Source organism: Ursus maritimus, unplaced genomic scaffold (genome assembly GCF_017311325.1).
Source record: "Ursus maritimus isolate PB19 unplaced genomic scaffold, ASM1731132v1 scaffold_5, whole genome shotgun sequence".
Taxonomy (NCBI): Eukaryota; Metazoa; Chordata; class Mammalia; order Carnivora; family Ursidae; genus Ursus; species Ursus maritimus.
The window spans coordinates 46,267,178-46,282,910 of record NW_024426663.1 but is presented as its reverse complement, the minus strand read 5'-3'; the positions used below and the strand labels follow the sequence as shown (position 1 = coordinate 46,282,910).

Below are 15,733 nucleotides of genomic sequence, written 5' to 3'. Positions count from 1 at the left end.
TGGTTGGCTCAGTCAGTTATGCATCAGACGCTTGGTTTTGGCTCAGCTCACGATCTCAGGGTCGTAAGATTGAGCCCCTCTGAGCATGAAGCCTGCTTGAGACCCCCCACACCCCCGCCCCCAGCTCTCATGCATGTGTTGTCTACCGCAAAATACTACATCAGAAACTAATGATATACTATATGTTGGCTAATTGAATTTAAATTAAAAAATAAATAAAATAAAAGGGGATCATATTCATAGTCATGATAAACCCTCAAAAAATGAATAAAATCCAAAAAAAGGATAAATTCTATAAAAGAGATAAACACTAAATAATCAAATAATGTGTACTCTAGGTTTTTATATCCTATTCTGTTCTTTCCAGGCTGTCTTCCTTCCTTCTTAAACTCAACTCAAACTGTAACACTTTAGTGCCTGAATTGTCATATCTAAGCCTCTGCCAGACATCATTTCAACTACTCAGAATCTTAAAACTTTTAAAAAACTTGTTCTGAATTCAGTAACTTTGATGTAAAATTGGCTGAGCTGTAACACCCATCATGGGCACCAGACCAATTACTCTCCTTTCCCTTGTCCACCCCTGCCACGCCTGGGCACCCTTGGCCCAGGCTGGGCCCGCTGATGAGTAGGCCTGGTCCACATTTGGTTTGTTGAGGAGTGCGGTCACATATCTTACACTTGGGGCCTAGTGTGACCCCTAGACTCCTCTCCACCCATTCTCTGCCCCCCACGAGGACCCCAGATGGGTGTCCACTAGGCTGGAGCCCCAAAGATCCACCTTGAACCCCGAATTTGGGTGTCTGCATGGGGAGCCTTTCTTACTGGAGCCAGGTCAGCCATGGCCCTTTGCAGTCCCACCTGGCCCTGGCCTAGTCTGTGTTTTTATATGGGTGGTTTCCTTTAAAAGTCTGGTGATACTTGTGTGCCTTTTTGTATTTAAGAGTGGAACATTAAAAATGCCGATGAGAAATCAACTTTATGTGCATGGACTCAGCTTGTTGACTGATTGGCTCTACTATGGATTGTTTGGGCCAGGGCCAGGCTGTTTTGTTGGGCACAGCAGGTTCTCTAAAGAGGAATCAGCTAGCCTTTGTCTAGAGGATTTAAGTTTTTTAAACTATGTTTTCTGTGTCATTTTGCTGTTAAGTCCTTCCCTCTTCCTTCATTGTATTGCACAGACCTTATGCTGCCTTTGCTGATTTTTTCATTACTCATTTTTGAATATTTGAATTATTCCTAGACCAGCTATTTAAGTAAGGGAGTGTCCGGGGTTTCTTACCGTTTTATCCCCCAAAGGAACTATTCTTTTTTATATGTGTGTTTTAACACATTTCGTGTGCCTGTTTTTTCTGTGCATATATTTTTAACTTAGAAAAATGTTATAGAGCTAAAGATCTCATTCTTTTCCACCCCACAGCTATGTTTAAGATCGCTTTATATGTGATAATCGATGTCATTATTTCTTACTACTGCAAGGTATTTCATACACTTTATCATCAAGTTTAATTTACCCCCTATTCCCATGATGAACACTGAAAAGACCTCCTATTACCCTCTGCCACCACAAGGATGAACATTTCTATGCTATTCACTTATTAGGCCGAAGTGAGAAGGTCTTTTGGGAATGGACTCAAGAAAGGAATTATAGGTTCGTGGGTGTATGTGTACTTAATCTGACTAAATATTTAACAATTGTTCTCTGGAATAACTATACTAGTCTAACTGAAATTATTGATAATTGCAGTTATTGATAATTGAAATTATTGAGTCTTTTAATTTTAGCCATTCTTTTGAGTGTAAAGCAAAATATCATTTTTAAAATGCATTCATCTGATTATTAAGAGGCTAACTGTCTCTTTATGTGCTTCTTATTGTTTTCGGTTTCTACTTCTGTAAGTTGCCTCTTCATATTTTAGTCCATTTTTATATTATGCATGTTCTGTTTCTCTCGTTGATTGGCAGGCACTTCTCCTATATTTTAGATTTTATGCTCTTCTGATAGTGAATATCTCCTTCCGTTCTATATCTGTGTTCTTTGTCCATGATGTGCCTTATTGATCAAAAATTTTGTTCTGAAGTGCTTAAATGAGTATTTTTCTGATTTGCTTTCTGATTTGCTTTTGTAGTTTTAATTAAGAAACTCTTCCTCAACCTCTATGTCAGAAGTAACCACCTATGTTATAGAGTTTTACTTTTCACATTTAGCTTTTAATCATCTGAATCTCTCTCTTTTTTTAAAAAAACATGGTAACCGTAATTATTTGAGTGCCAAATTAGAACCTCATACATGCAATGTGAGTGTACATCCAGGTTTCACAAAAAAGAATTATTGACCTTTGGGTTTTTCTGGTCACCCCAGGTCATGAGTCTTTAGCATTTACAGTGAAGTTTTTTTTTTTTTTTAATTGTGGTAAAATAAACAAAACATAAAATTTACCATTTTTTTTTTTTAAAGATTTTATTTATTTATTCAACAGAGATAGAGACAGCCAGCGAGAGAGGGAACACAAGCAGGGGGAGTGGGAGAGGAAGAAGCAGGCTCATAGCAGAAGAGCCTGATGTGGGGCTCGATCCCAGATCGCCGGGATCACGCCCTGAGCCGAAGGCAGACGCTTAACCGCTGTGCCACCCAGGCGCCCCTAAAATTTGCCATTTTAACCATTTTTTTAAATTTAAAATTTTTAATAAGACTTCCTTTTTTTTAGAGCAGTTTTAGGCTCATAGCAAAATTGAGGGGAAGACAGAGATTTCCCATATGTACCTGTCTCACACCTGCATAGCTTCCCTCATTATCAGCATCCCCAGCCGGAGTGGTACATTTGTTACAATTGATAAACCTACAGTGACACATTATAATCATCCAAAGTCCATAGTTAGGGCTCACTTTTGGTGTTGTATGTTCTGTGGGTTTGTATGAATGTATCCATCATTATGGTACCAAAAAGAGAATTTTCACTGCCCTAAAAATCCTCTGTGCTCTGCCTATTCATCTCTCTTCCTCCTCTTTCTCCTAGCAACCAATAATGTTTTTACTGTCTGTATTGTTTTACCTTTTCTAGAATGTCATACAGTTGGAATCATATAGTATGTAGGCTTTTCAAATTGGGTTCTTTCACTTAGTAATATGCATTTAAGTTTCCTCCATGTCTTTCCATGGCTTGATAGCTCACTTGTTTTTTGTTTTTGTTTCTGTTTTGTTTTTTTAAGCAATGAATAGTATGCTGTTGTCTAGATATAACACAGTTTTTAATTCATTCACCTACTGATAGACATCTTGGTTGTGTCCAGGTTTTTGTGATTAGAAATAAAGCTGCTAGAAACACATCTGTGTGCAGGTTTTTGTGTGAATATAAGTTTTCAATTCCTTTGGGTAAATGCCAAGGAGCATACTTGCTGGATGAAATGGTACGAGTATGTTTACTTTGGTAAGAAACTGCCAAACTGCCTTGCAAAATATCCATACCATTTTACATTCTCATCAGAAATAAGTAAGAATTTCTGTTGCTATACAGTCTTGCTAGTATTTGGTATTGTCAAGTGTTAGGTTTTGGCCATTCAGAAAGGTATGTAGTGGTACCTTATTGTTTTAATTTACATTTCTCTGATGTATGTGTTAAAGCCTTGGACCCATTTTTTAATTAAGTTTGTTTTCTTATTGTTGAGTTTTAAGAATTTCTTGTGTGTTTTGGTTAATAGTCTTTTATCAGATGTGTCTTATGCAAATATTTTCTCCCAGTGTGTTGCTTGTTTTCTCATTCTCTTAACATTGCCTATTGCAAAGCAGATTTTTTTTTTTTCAAGATTCTATTTATTTATTTATTTGACAGAGAGAGAGAGAGCGAGCGCGAGCACATGCAAGAGCAGTGGGAGGAGCAGAGGGAGAGGGACAAGTGGACTCCATGCTGAAAATGGAGCCTGATGTTGGGCTGGATCCCAGGACCCTGAGAAAATGACCTGAGCCCAAATCAAGAGTCAGTTGCTTAACTGACTGAGCCACCCATGCGCTCCCACCACTTTTTTTTTTTTTTAAAGATTTGAGCAGAGCAGTTTTTAACTTTAGTGAAGTTTAGCTTATCAATTATTTCTTTAATAGGTCGTGCTTTTGTTTGTATCTACAAAGTCATCTCCATACCCAGGGCCATCTAGGTTTTCTCTTATGTTATCTTCCAGGAGTTTTATAGTTTTGCATGTACATTTAGATCTGTAATCCATTGAGTTAATTTTTGTGAAGGGTATAAGGTTGGTTCTAGGTTCCCCCCCCATGTGGATATTTAGTTCTAGCAATATTCGTTGAAAAGACTGTGTTTGCTCCATTGTACTGCTACTTTGCTACTTTGTCAAAGATCAGTTGACCATATTTATATGGGTGTTTCTTGGTTCTCTAATCTGTTGCATTGATTTGTTTATTCTTTTGCTAATAATACACTGTCTTGATCACTATAGCTTTATAGTAAGTATTGAAGTTGTGTGGTGTCAGTCATGCAACTTTGTTCTTCTCCTTCAATATTATGTTGGCTGGGTATAGAATATAAACTCTCCACATAAGCTTTAGAATCAGTTGATCAATAGCCACAAAATAACTTGCTAGGATTTCGATTGGGTTAACATTGAATCTAGAGATCAACTGGGGAAGAATCGACATCTTGACAATAAAGAATTTTCCTATCTATGAATGTGAAATATCTTTCCATTTATTTAATTCTTGGATTGTGTTCATGAGAGTTTTTTGTAGTTATCCTCATATAAATCTTCTATACCTTTTGTTATGTTTATACCCATTTCATTTTTTTGCGTGTTAATGTAAATGGTAATGTGTTTTTATTTTAGAAGTCCATTTGTTCGTTACTGGTATACAAGAAAGCAGTTGGTTTTGTATATTAATCTGGTATCCTGCATCTTTGCTATAATTGCTTATTAGTTCCAGGAGTTTTTTGTCATTATTTTGGATTTTCTACATAGATGATCAAGTCATTTTTAAAAAAAGACAGCTTTATTTCTTCCTTCCCAATATGTGTACCTTTCATTTTCTTTTCTTGCCTTATTATTTTAGCTAGACTTGGAGTATGTTATTGAAAAGGATGATGAGAGGGCACATCTTTGACTTGTACTTGATTTTGGTAGAAAAGCTTTGAGTTTCTCACTATTACATATGATGTTAGCTGTGGGTTTTTTGTTGATAGTCTTTATGAAGTTAAATAAGTTTTCCCTGCTTAACCATATTTTTTAAAAGATTTATTTAGAGAGAGAGAGAGAGCATGCACTTGCATGCAAGCAGAGGGAAGGGGAAAGAGAGAGAGAGAGAGAGAGAGAGAGAGAATTTGAAGCAGACTCCCAGTGGAGCTGGATGCAGGGCTCGATTTTATGACCTTGAGGTCAGGACCTGAGCCGAAATCAGGAGTCAGCCACTTGACTGACTGAGCCACCCAGCCACCCCCTGCATAACCATTTTTAAGTGTACAGTTGAATCCATTCTTTTGAATATGATGTAAAATAGAGATCCCATTTTTCCCCACATAAAGTAATCCAGTTTTCCCAGCACCATCTGTTAAATATTCTGTCTTTTCTCTATTGACATATGATGAAAATTTCATCTCACATAATTTTGTTCTTTTTTGTCTTCAAGCAATGGATGAAACCTACCATTAACTAAATAGGAAGTTTCTTTCCATTTCTGCTCAAATACTAATTTTGTTTAGAAAAGGCACTTGAGGGGTGCCTGGGTGGCTCAGTCAGTTAAATGTCCAACTCTTGATTTTGGCCAAGGTCATGATCTCAGGGGTCGTGAGATTGAGCCCCATGTCAGGCTTTGCGCTCAGTGGGGAGCCTGCTTGAGATTCTCTCTCTCTCCCCCCACCTCTCCCTCTGCCCCTCCTCCTCTCTCTCTCTCAATCAAAAAAAAAAAAAAAAAAAAAGAAAAGGCAGTTGAATGTTAACAAATGCCTTTTTTTTGAATTACTGATTTCTGTTGTCTCCTTTAAATCTTTAATGTAGTGATATAAATAGAGTTCTTTAAACTTGAACTAACTTTGTGTTCCTAGGATAAGCCCTGTATAGCTATTTTATTGCAATATTCAGTGAAATGAGATGTTTTATTTAGCACTTTTTTTCCCCTAAAGGAGACAGATTTTCTCTCTCTCTCTCTCTTTTTTTTAGAGAGAATGTGTACAAGTAGGGGTGGGGTGATGAGGGGTAGAGGGAGAAAGAGAATCTCAAGCAGGCTCGACGCTCAGTGCTGAGCCCAATCTCACGACCCTGAGATCATGACCTGAGCTGAAATCAAGAGTGAGATGCTTAATTGACAGAGCCAACCAGCCTCCCCTATTTAGTGCTTTTGAACTAAGTAAGATTGGCCTCTAGTTATCTTTTCTCGTGTTGTCCTAACTCAATTTTGGTTTTATGCTTTTCATCTTTATAAGAAAATAAGCTCTGGAACATGGAAATTCCCTGTTTATTACAAGTTTAGTTGCCTTTGTCCACACATCTGTCTAGGCCACGTTCTTCTTTCTTTAACAAGAAAAAAAAATTTTTTGAAGTGTAGTGTACACACACATTCAGTATTTTTACCTAAGATATACATCATAAATGTATAGCTCATTGAAGTTGAACAACCTAAACACACCCTCATGTTCAGCACCCAAATCAAGAAACAGAGCATTAGTGGAACTGAAAAAACCCTCGTATGTCTTCCTTCAAGGCACTATCACTCTATGAGTAATTGCTATTCTAATTTCTAGCAGGATAGGTCAGTTTTTCTTATAAGTAGGAATCATATAAAATGGAACTATACATTATATTCTCTTGTGTTCAAGCTTTTCTCCATGTTATTAGAAGTAGTTATAGGTTATTTATGGATGTATAGTATTCCAACTGTGTCATAAGTTGTATTAATGGGCATGCGGGTAGTTTACAGTATTTTCCTGTTAAGTATATTTTCTGGTATGTCTTTTGGTGGATATGAGAATATTGTTACTTGGAATGTGGTTGACAGACAAGTAGCATTGATGTCACCTGTGAATTTCTTAGAAATGCAGGGTCTAGGGGTGCCTGGGTGGCTCATTTGGTTGAGCACCTAACTTTGGCTCAGGTCATGATCTCAGGCTCATGGGATAGAGACTGTGCCAGGCTTCCTGCTCAGTGGGGAGTTTCCTTCTCCTTCTCCCTCTTCCCCTCGCCACCCTCCCATCCCCCCCCCCCACTTGTGCAGGCTCTCTCTCTCTCAAATGAAAAAAAACTTAAAAAACAAATACAGAGTTTAATGGTCCACCCAGAACTACTGCATCACAATCTATATTTTAGCAAGATTCCCAGGCAATTCTTGTGCATGTTACTTTCATAATTACATTATCTCTGTTTGGAAAACTGAACATTGATGATTTATAAATGTTTAGTCTTCGAGCTACTTGGGATAATAAAGGGGATAAGTAGTTTGGACAGCTGGCTGCCCTCCTAAATACTAAGAAGTTGTTTCAGAACTTTTTGCCATCCAATTCTTTCTCATCTTCCCTTTCCCTTTTCACCTTGGGTTAAGCAGATCACTCTGGAAGACAGTTGGAAGATTACAGGAGGACTAGAGCTCATAGTGAAGTCCCATAGTTCTTTGTTCTTTTGCTTGGTGGTTAAATATGTGGATTTTTTAAACTTGTTCCAAATTTGCTCCTCCTTCCTGGATCTGGTCCAAATGTGATTATATGTGGGGCATATTCTTTGGTCATTTAGTGGGAATTGCTTTCATCTAATTTCATTTTAAATGGAGTTTATTTTTATTTCTTTTGATTTGTTTTGATAGGCTTCAGAGCACTAAAGAAAAATAGCTATACTTCATCATTTATTAGTATCATGGAGTTCTTTACTGATGTATTTCTTACTATGTATTTATTATGATGGGGATTGAACCTGATAAAATTCAGTAATGATGTATCATTAAATTCATGAAAGTGAGAGCAGCAATCCCTAAAATGACTAAAAAAAAAAAAATTAAAGAGAGTAATTGCCTCTTTCCTCTTGACTATATGCTAATAACAGAGAAGACAAGTTGGATTCATTCTTTATTAGACCCTTCTGTTTTTGGACCATCATTTTTAGACTCTACCTTAAGCTTTTTAAAAATTTTGCATGCTGTTTTCTGTAACTCCTAAAAATATTTGTATCGTCCTCTGTTTTACTTTTCAAATTTGAATGACTAATGGAGTCTTCCAAACTTATTTTTAATTTTGTCCTATGATTTACTATCTGGAGATGGCAAGGAGCTTCTCACAGATTTACTGTAGAGAATGTATACACGTCTTTAATAAGTAAGCCTTTAAGTCTGATAATTGGGTTCATATTGAAGTCCAGTCTTCATACTGGCTGGATGACCTTGGCGAAGTTGCCAGGGTTCTCTAAGCTGTTCGTTTTCTCGTTTTTAAAATGAGGATAATACCTTTTATAAGTGTTAAATAAGCTAGTTAATATATATAAAGGCCTAATGTAGCATAGTGCATGGTATCTGTGGTCCTCAAATGGTAATTTTTGTGTGCACATCTGATAACAATTCGCTATCTTAAATTTGACCACTTGTTTCAGTTGTCAACTGATTTTAGTTTGGTAATAAACTACTTGAATCTTAAGTTTTTCTTTTTGGGTGTAAGCTTACTCTCTTTTTTTAAAATGTCTTGCTGCTAGTTCAGTTAATTTAAATTGTTTTTGGAATTGTTTTGGAATTGTTTTGGAATGGCTATAGTTGGGCACAGTTTAGGGATGGAAATCCTACCTTCTAGACCTAGCACTTAAAGGTTCTGTTATTTTGGGATTTTTAATTTCATTTTTTTCTAAAAACAAACTTGGCAACACCTACCCTGATTCCTAACAGGGTTGTTATGAGGATAAAGATCAAATGACATGATGCATGTAAAGTCATTTTGTAAAGTGTAAAGCTGCATACCAATGTAGAATGCTTTTGTTGAAGGAGACAGTCCTATGTGTTGTTTGATTAGATCTATTGTACTTTATTTTATTTGGCCAAACAGGGCATATAACTGTTGGGGAAAGAAACTATATATAATGAGAATTTACTTTTCTCTCCAGACATGGTTGAAAATTTATTAAAATAGATGAAGCCATATAGGAGTATAACCATATCATGTTTTCATTCTCAATTCCAAGTGTGGTTAAGGCTTGCATGATAGAGTGTCACAGGCATTTTAGTTAAGCAGTTATAAGGCTTACAAAGCTTTAATACTCTGTGAGCCTTTCTTTACTAATAGGCATAATACAGTATAGCTCGTATATGTTTAGCTAAATTTGCTTGACTTGAGTGAGGTTTCAGAATACAAGATTCCACGCTCCTACTAGGAAATCATTTATCCTCTTGCCTCCCCACACTTATTTCTATGGTAATTTTAATTTTTGGCCTTCCATCTTAGTAATTGGGTATTTTTTTTTTAAGATTTTATTTATTTGTCAGAGAGAGAGCACAAGCAGGGGGAGCAGCAGGCTCTCCACTGAGCAGGGACCCTTAACGTGGGGCTTGATCCCAGTACCCCAAGATCATGACCCAAGCTGAAGGCAGATGCCACCCAGGTGTCCCAGTAATTGGGTTTTTGTCATAGAATTTGGGAGAAGTGTGGATTTAGATATTATAGTAACCAAATGGACATGTATCATGTGAATCTTAAGTGCAACACGGGTTAGATGAAGAGTTACTTGAAATTATAGCAGATGAAGAGAAACAGAAAGAAAAATCAGTAGTGGTGAAATAATATAAATGTCAAAAGATAGAAGAAATCCTGGGAAGCATATACAGGAATTTCAGTTGAGTAAAGGATATTTTACTCTATTACTTAAGGGTAAAACAATTCCTGTTGACCCTTAAGAGCTTGCAATGTCTTCTTGCAGCGGCGGCAGCTCCAGAGTAGAGTACAAACTGCAGCAGCAGGAGTCATGGCAGAGCTGGTGTTTAGAAAGTTTCTTCCCCTCTTTGACCAAGTTTTAGTTGAAAGGAGTGCAGCTGAAACTGTAACCAAAGAAGGTATTATGCTTCCAGAAAAATCTCAAGGAAAAGTCTTGTAAGCAACAGTAGTAGCTGTTGGATCAGGCTTTAAAAGAAAGGGTGGAGAGAGTCAACCAGTTAGTGTGAAAGTTGGAGATAAAGTTCTTCTTCCAGAATATGGAGGCACCAAAGTAGTTCTAGATGACAAGGATTATTTCTTATTTAGAGGTGTGACATTCTCGGAAAGTATGTGGAAAAAATCATTATTAAAATGGCATGAAGTGAAGCTGCCCATTCCAGGGAAGTTGTGAAGTCTTTCATCATGTAAATAATTTTCATGTCTCTCTTTTATAATAAACTAATGGTATCAAAAAAAAAAAAAGAGCTTGCAGTGTCATATATATGTTACTTTCTTAGGTATTTGAGTACCACTGTACTGAAGTCAGCTTTATACGTTGATTCAAGATGGAAACATGACTGAACACCTTACTCCTTTTTCCTTGATGTCTTTGTGCCACAGCTTGGGAACTACCAATCTTAGACCAGTGCTGTTCATTAGAACTCTCTGCGATGATGGAAATATTTTTTAATTGCACTGTCTAATATGATACAACTGAGTATCATACAACTGAGTGACAACTGAGGAATCGAAGTTTTGATTTTGCTTGATTTCAGTTAACTTAATTTTGAATTTAAGTGGCCACATATGGCTAGGGATGGTAGTATTACACAGCATAGCTTTGAATTTGAGCCAGTTGAGGCATGCTATTCTCATCTTGTATATTTGGGGAGAGCCTGGCAAACATTAGAAGTTGATGTTTAGAGAATTGCTAATTTTTCTGGCTGTGTCCTTGTAATGTCACCTTCCCTTTCCTGTTTGCTGTATGCCAAAAGCTAGGCCACTTCTTAGTGCTACTGTAACTGCTACTTCCATGTGGAATCCCTTGAATGTTGGAGCAGCTAGAGTTTGAATAAATCTTAAGTTGTCTTTGAACTGTGCACGATCGGAGAGCATTTGAACTTAACTTGGTTACTACTGCCTGAAATTTAGCAGCCTTTAGATTACCTGATGAAATGTCTAGCCTCAGTGAAAGAGAAGGAAGCATGTGAACTGTGATGCCAGAATCTAGCAAAAGGAGGAACATACAGAAGAGGGATATGTAGCTTAAATATTTTTTAGCACTTTTTTACTTTGTAAGTCTTCTTTTACTGTGTTAGCTGTGTGGCAACTAGTTAGAGTTAAAAACTCAATACTTGTTACCTTGCAACTTTGTTGAATCTTCATTGAAGACGTTTTCATAAAAATACCTACTGTATTAAAAATGTCATATATGCACATTGTAAAGCTTAATAAATATTTTGAACTATCACTTGTTTAAAAACATTACTACTACTGTTGTATAGCTTATGTACTCTTTTCCTGTTCTGTCCTGTCCAATTCCTATACTGCATTGTTTTCTTTTCTTTGCTGAAACAACGTATTACATATGTATGTCTCCCCAAACACTGCATTTAAGTTTGCTTCTTTGAGTTTCATAAAAATGGTACCTTACTGTATATAGTCTTTTTCTGCAATTTGAATTTTTCATTCAGTGTTGTTTTTTAAGTTTATCCATGTTGCCAATTGTTTTGGTTTATTTATAATCATACTCTCTTGTATGAGTATACTACACATATACAATATATATAATACTACATAATAAAGTGTAGAGCACAATATATGTAATACTCTCTCATGCGACCATGCCACATTTTTTTATTCTCTTCTTGATGTATATTTGCGTTGTTTCCTTTTTGCTAGTATGAACAGAGCTGCCACAAAAATCCCTTAGTTTGCTAAGTATATGTTTTTGTTTTTAAAGATTTTATTTATTTACTTGACAGAGATGGAGACAGCCAGTGAGAGAGGGAACACAAGCAGGGGGAGTGGGAGAGGAAGAAGCAGGCTCATAGTGGAGGAGCCTGATGTGGGGCTCGATCCCATAATGCCGGGATCACACCCTGAGCCGAAGGCAGATGCTTAACCGCTGTGCCACCCAGGCACCCCCATATGTTTTTGTTTTTTAAAAGATTTTATTTATTTATTTGACAGAGAACACAAGCAGGGGGAGTGGCAGGCAGAGGGAGAGGGAGAAGTAGGCTTTCCTCTGAGCAGGGAGCCCTATGAGGGGCTCAATCCCAGGACCCTGGGATCATGACCTGAGCTGAAGACGGACCCTTAAGTGACTGAGCCACCCAGGCGCCCATAAGTATATGTTTTTAAGTCATAAACTGTGTTATTTCATGTACTTTTACCTATGGAGATAGTTTTTTTCTTTTTAATATGTTAATGTTGTTAATTACCTTTTTAAGATGTTGTGATGTTTTTTTCTTTTTAATATGTTAATGTTGTTAATTACCTTTTTAAGATGTTGTGATGTGATGTTGTGATGTTTAAGATGTTGTTAATTACCTTTTTAAGACCTTGTATACTGGAATTAACCCCAGTTGGTCATAATATTTTATCTATTCAATTTCCTATTGGATTTGTTTTACTAATAATTGTTACGGAGATTTTTTATCTACTTGTGAGTAAGAGAGATTTTCTTCTGTCCTTCACATGTCAAAGTTAGGTTGACTTGGTGGAATGAGTTGGGGAATAATTCCTGTTTCTATTTTCTGGGATGGTTATATGTCATTGGAATGATTTTTTTCTTTGAGAGTTTGGTAGAGCTCACCTGTAAAACTATATCTAGGCATGAAGCAGAGATTTAAGTACTGATTTAGTTTCTCTATGACAATTTGGTTTTTTTATCCAGAGGAGAAATTAATATACTTTCAAAAAATATATTCTTTTAAAGCCAGGATCAAGATCTAGTTTGTAGCTTCACTATAGTATATGATTTGTGCTTGTTTCCCTATGTCCTTAGCTGTTCTTGGTATTAGCAAACTTAAAACCATTTTCCAGTTAGCCATAAGGTTGAAAAAAGCTATCTCCTTCCTTTGATTTCTATTTTAAGTAAGATTTAGTCACCATTTATTTTTCTTTTGGAGAACTACCTTAGGTAGGCTACTAGGCTGTTTGTCTTTCTTACTGATTTATAGAATTCTTCCTTTGTCCTGGGGGTGGCACATTGAAAACGTTAAACGTTTAAAGTTTGTGTACTACCAAGATATTTACTTTGACTTGCTTCAAATTGTTACTTGATTTAGAAATGGATGATGGACCTTCTCGAAGAGATCATTTCATGAGAAGCGGATTTGCCTCTGGGAGGAGTATGGGAAACAGAGGTAAGTATCTTTGTCTTTCTTTAATCTTATCAACTTGAATGATGGAAAGAATAGAGACTATTATGACTGTTTGGTGCGAAGCTAAATCTGTTATAACTCACAGGAAAGTAGACTTTGGAATAGTGAGTTTATCATTTTTTCAATTAACAGTTTTCTTTTTGCTTTTTCCTTTTCTGGGATGGTAGGAGATAGTTAAATTGATAAAATAGATGGGTTAAATAGATTGGTTAAAGATAGTTGCTTTACAGAGCTACTTAATGTGGTGATGATTATTGATATCCAACAATTGACATAGGAGGAGTGTTTGTAAAAGCTTCAGAGATCTGGGTGAGAAGTATCTCTTCTTTAAGTTTTTATTTTTCAAGAAAAGACAATATGGAAGCATTTCTTTTAGCTTATTAGTGTTAAGAGGTTATTTCCCCAAGCTTGGAACTTTTTATTTTTAGAACAACCAGTACTTGATTTGACAGATAATGATACAGCAGAATACCTTTCTACAGATCATTTTAAAATTTGATAATAAAATGCTGAAAGTATTCTGCTTTATGTTTTAGTACAGGGCCATAAAATATTAAAACCTCCAGTTTATTTAAGAGTCCATATGACCATTTATTTTTTTTATAGGGTACGTAAGTTAGGGGTAATTGGTAGTTTTAAGTACACATAACACTTAATCTTGAATTCATTAGATGTTAATTGAAAAACTTTATTTCTAGGTATTTTTATTCATTGGAGACACTAAAGGTTGATGTGTGGTATTTCCTTTAATACTTGGAAAACTTAATTTCTTGTTTAGATTCAGTTAACACAGATGTAGTTCTATAGATATATGTATTCAAGATTTTATGTATTTATTTGAGAGAGAGGGAGGGCGAGCGAGCAGGCACACACGAGCAGGGGGAGGGGCAGAGAGGAGAAGCAGACTCCCTGCTAAGCAGGAAGCCCCAGGTGGGGCTCAATCCCAGGACCCTGAGGTCATGGCCAGGACGTGAGCTGAAATCAAGACTCGGATGCTTAACCTAGGGAGCCACCTAGGCGCCCAGAGAAATGTTTTAAATTAATTAGCTATTTTTTAATTTTCAAATTCAGAAAGTATACTCATATATCTTGTTAAAATTTTACATTAATTGAAGGTGATTTTTTTCTTCTTTTTAAAAAAAGTTGAAGGGGGCGCCTGGGTGGCACAGCGGTTAAGCGTCTGCCTTCGACTCAGGGCGTGATCCCGGCGTTATGGGATCGAGCCCCACATCAGGCTCCTCTGCTATGAGCCTGCTTCTTCCTCTCCCACTCCCCCTGCTTGTGTTCCCTCTCTCGCTGGCTGTCTCTATCGCTGTCGAATAAATAAATAAAAAATCTTTAAAAAAATAAAAAAATAAATAAAAAAAAGTTGAAGTGTAGTTGACACACAATGTTACATTAGTTTCAGGTATACAGCATAGGTTTTGCACAACTCTGTAGGTTATGCTGTGCTCACCACAAGTGTAGCTACTACCATCTGTCACCATACAACATTATTAACAATACTAATGACTGTATTTTCTTTGCTTTATCTTTTATCTGTGTGACTTATTCATTCTGTAACTGGAAGCCTATATCTCCGAATAAAGGGTTTTTAAATGAGAAAACCATCACTGAGAGAGATTTTACTACACATTGTTAATTCCATACATGTTAGGTTGGAAACACATTAAACTTCTGATAAAAACTCTTGGTTGAATGTTAATACTTTAAAAAGTTATCATTGTACTACGTATAATCTTGAAAATTCATAGACCCATGAATGTAACTCCTTTCCCTTATTGTTAATGTAATATTTTAGTTTCATTCTCTATATTTTTTCTCAGAGCTTTCGTAGCTAGTAATTTGTTTTTGAAATTGACTCTTAATTTCTTATAATATAGTATTGATCACTTTTCATGTTCTGTGAAGTATGACCTAAATAGTTTTAACTTCTTGAATCATATACATCTTTAGAATCTGATGAAAATATGGATCATTGCTCATATACAATTTTGCACACGGATTTAGGAGTTTTGGAGATCCTTTACTGTCCTGTATTAGTATATGATATAGTTAGATAAGACACAATTTATGAAGACCACAAGATAATGCTTTAATTTTTTCTAGTGATAGTTTAAAGTGGCAGTTTTTGTCATTTCGGATGTCTTTTGTTTCAGTTTTTTGTTTTAAATTGCCATGCTTCTTAACTGAGGGCTTCAGAGGGGAGGGGGTGGGGGAATGGGACAGGCTGGTGATGGGTAGTAAGGAGGGCATGTATTGCATGGTGCACTGGGTGTTATACGCAACTAATGAATCATGGAACTTTACATCAAAAACCAGGGATGTACTGTATGGTGACTGACATAATATAATAAAAAATATTATTATAAAAAAAATAAATAGCCATGCTTCTTGCCATAGCAACTCTGCCCTCAAAATTCTTAACTATGAGTAGAGAAACACATGGAAAGAAATAAAGAGAGTGTGCTGTGG

General features: G+C 36.3%; 1 protein-coding gene and 1 pseudogene across 1 annotated transcript in view; both read left to right on the top strand.

The window, feature by feature from the left end:
- The window catches only part of DDX4 (DEAD-box helicase 4), a 73,002-nt gene that overhangs the window by 9,355 nt on the left and 47,914 nt on the right, over positions 1-15,733 (top strand). Inside the window, exon 3 of the mRNA XM_040622253.1 lies at positions 13,163-13,240. Within this exon, the coding sequence (XP_040478187.1) occupies positions 13,163-13,240 (78 nt within the window). The remainder of the gene's footprint in view (positions 1-13,162; positions 13,241-15,733) is intronic.
- On the top strand, positions 9,899-10,250 carry LOC103663671 (annotated as a pseudogene).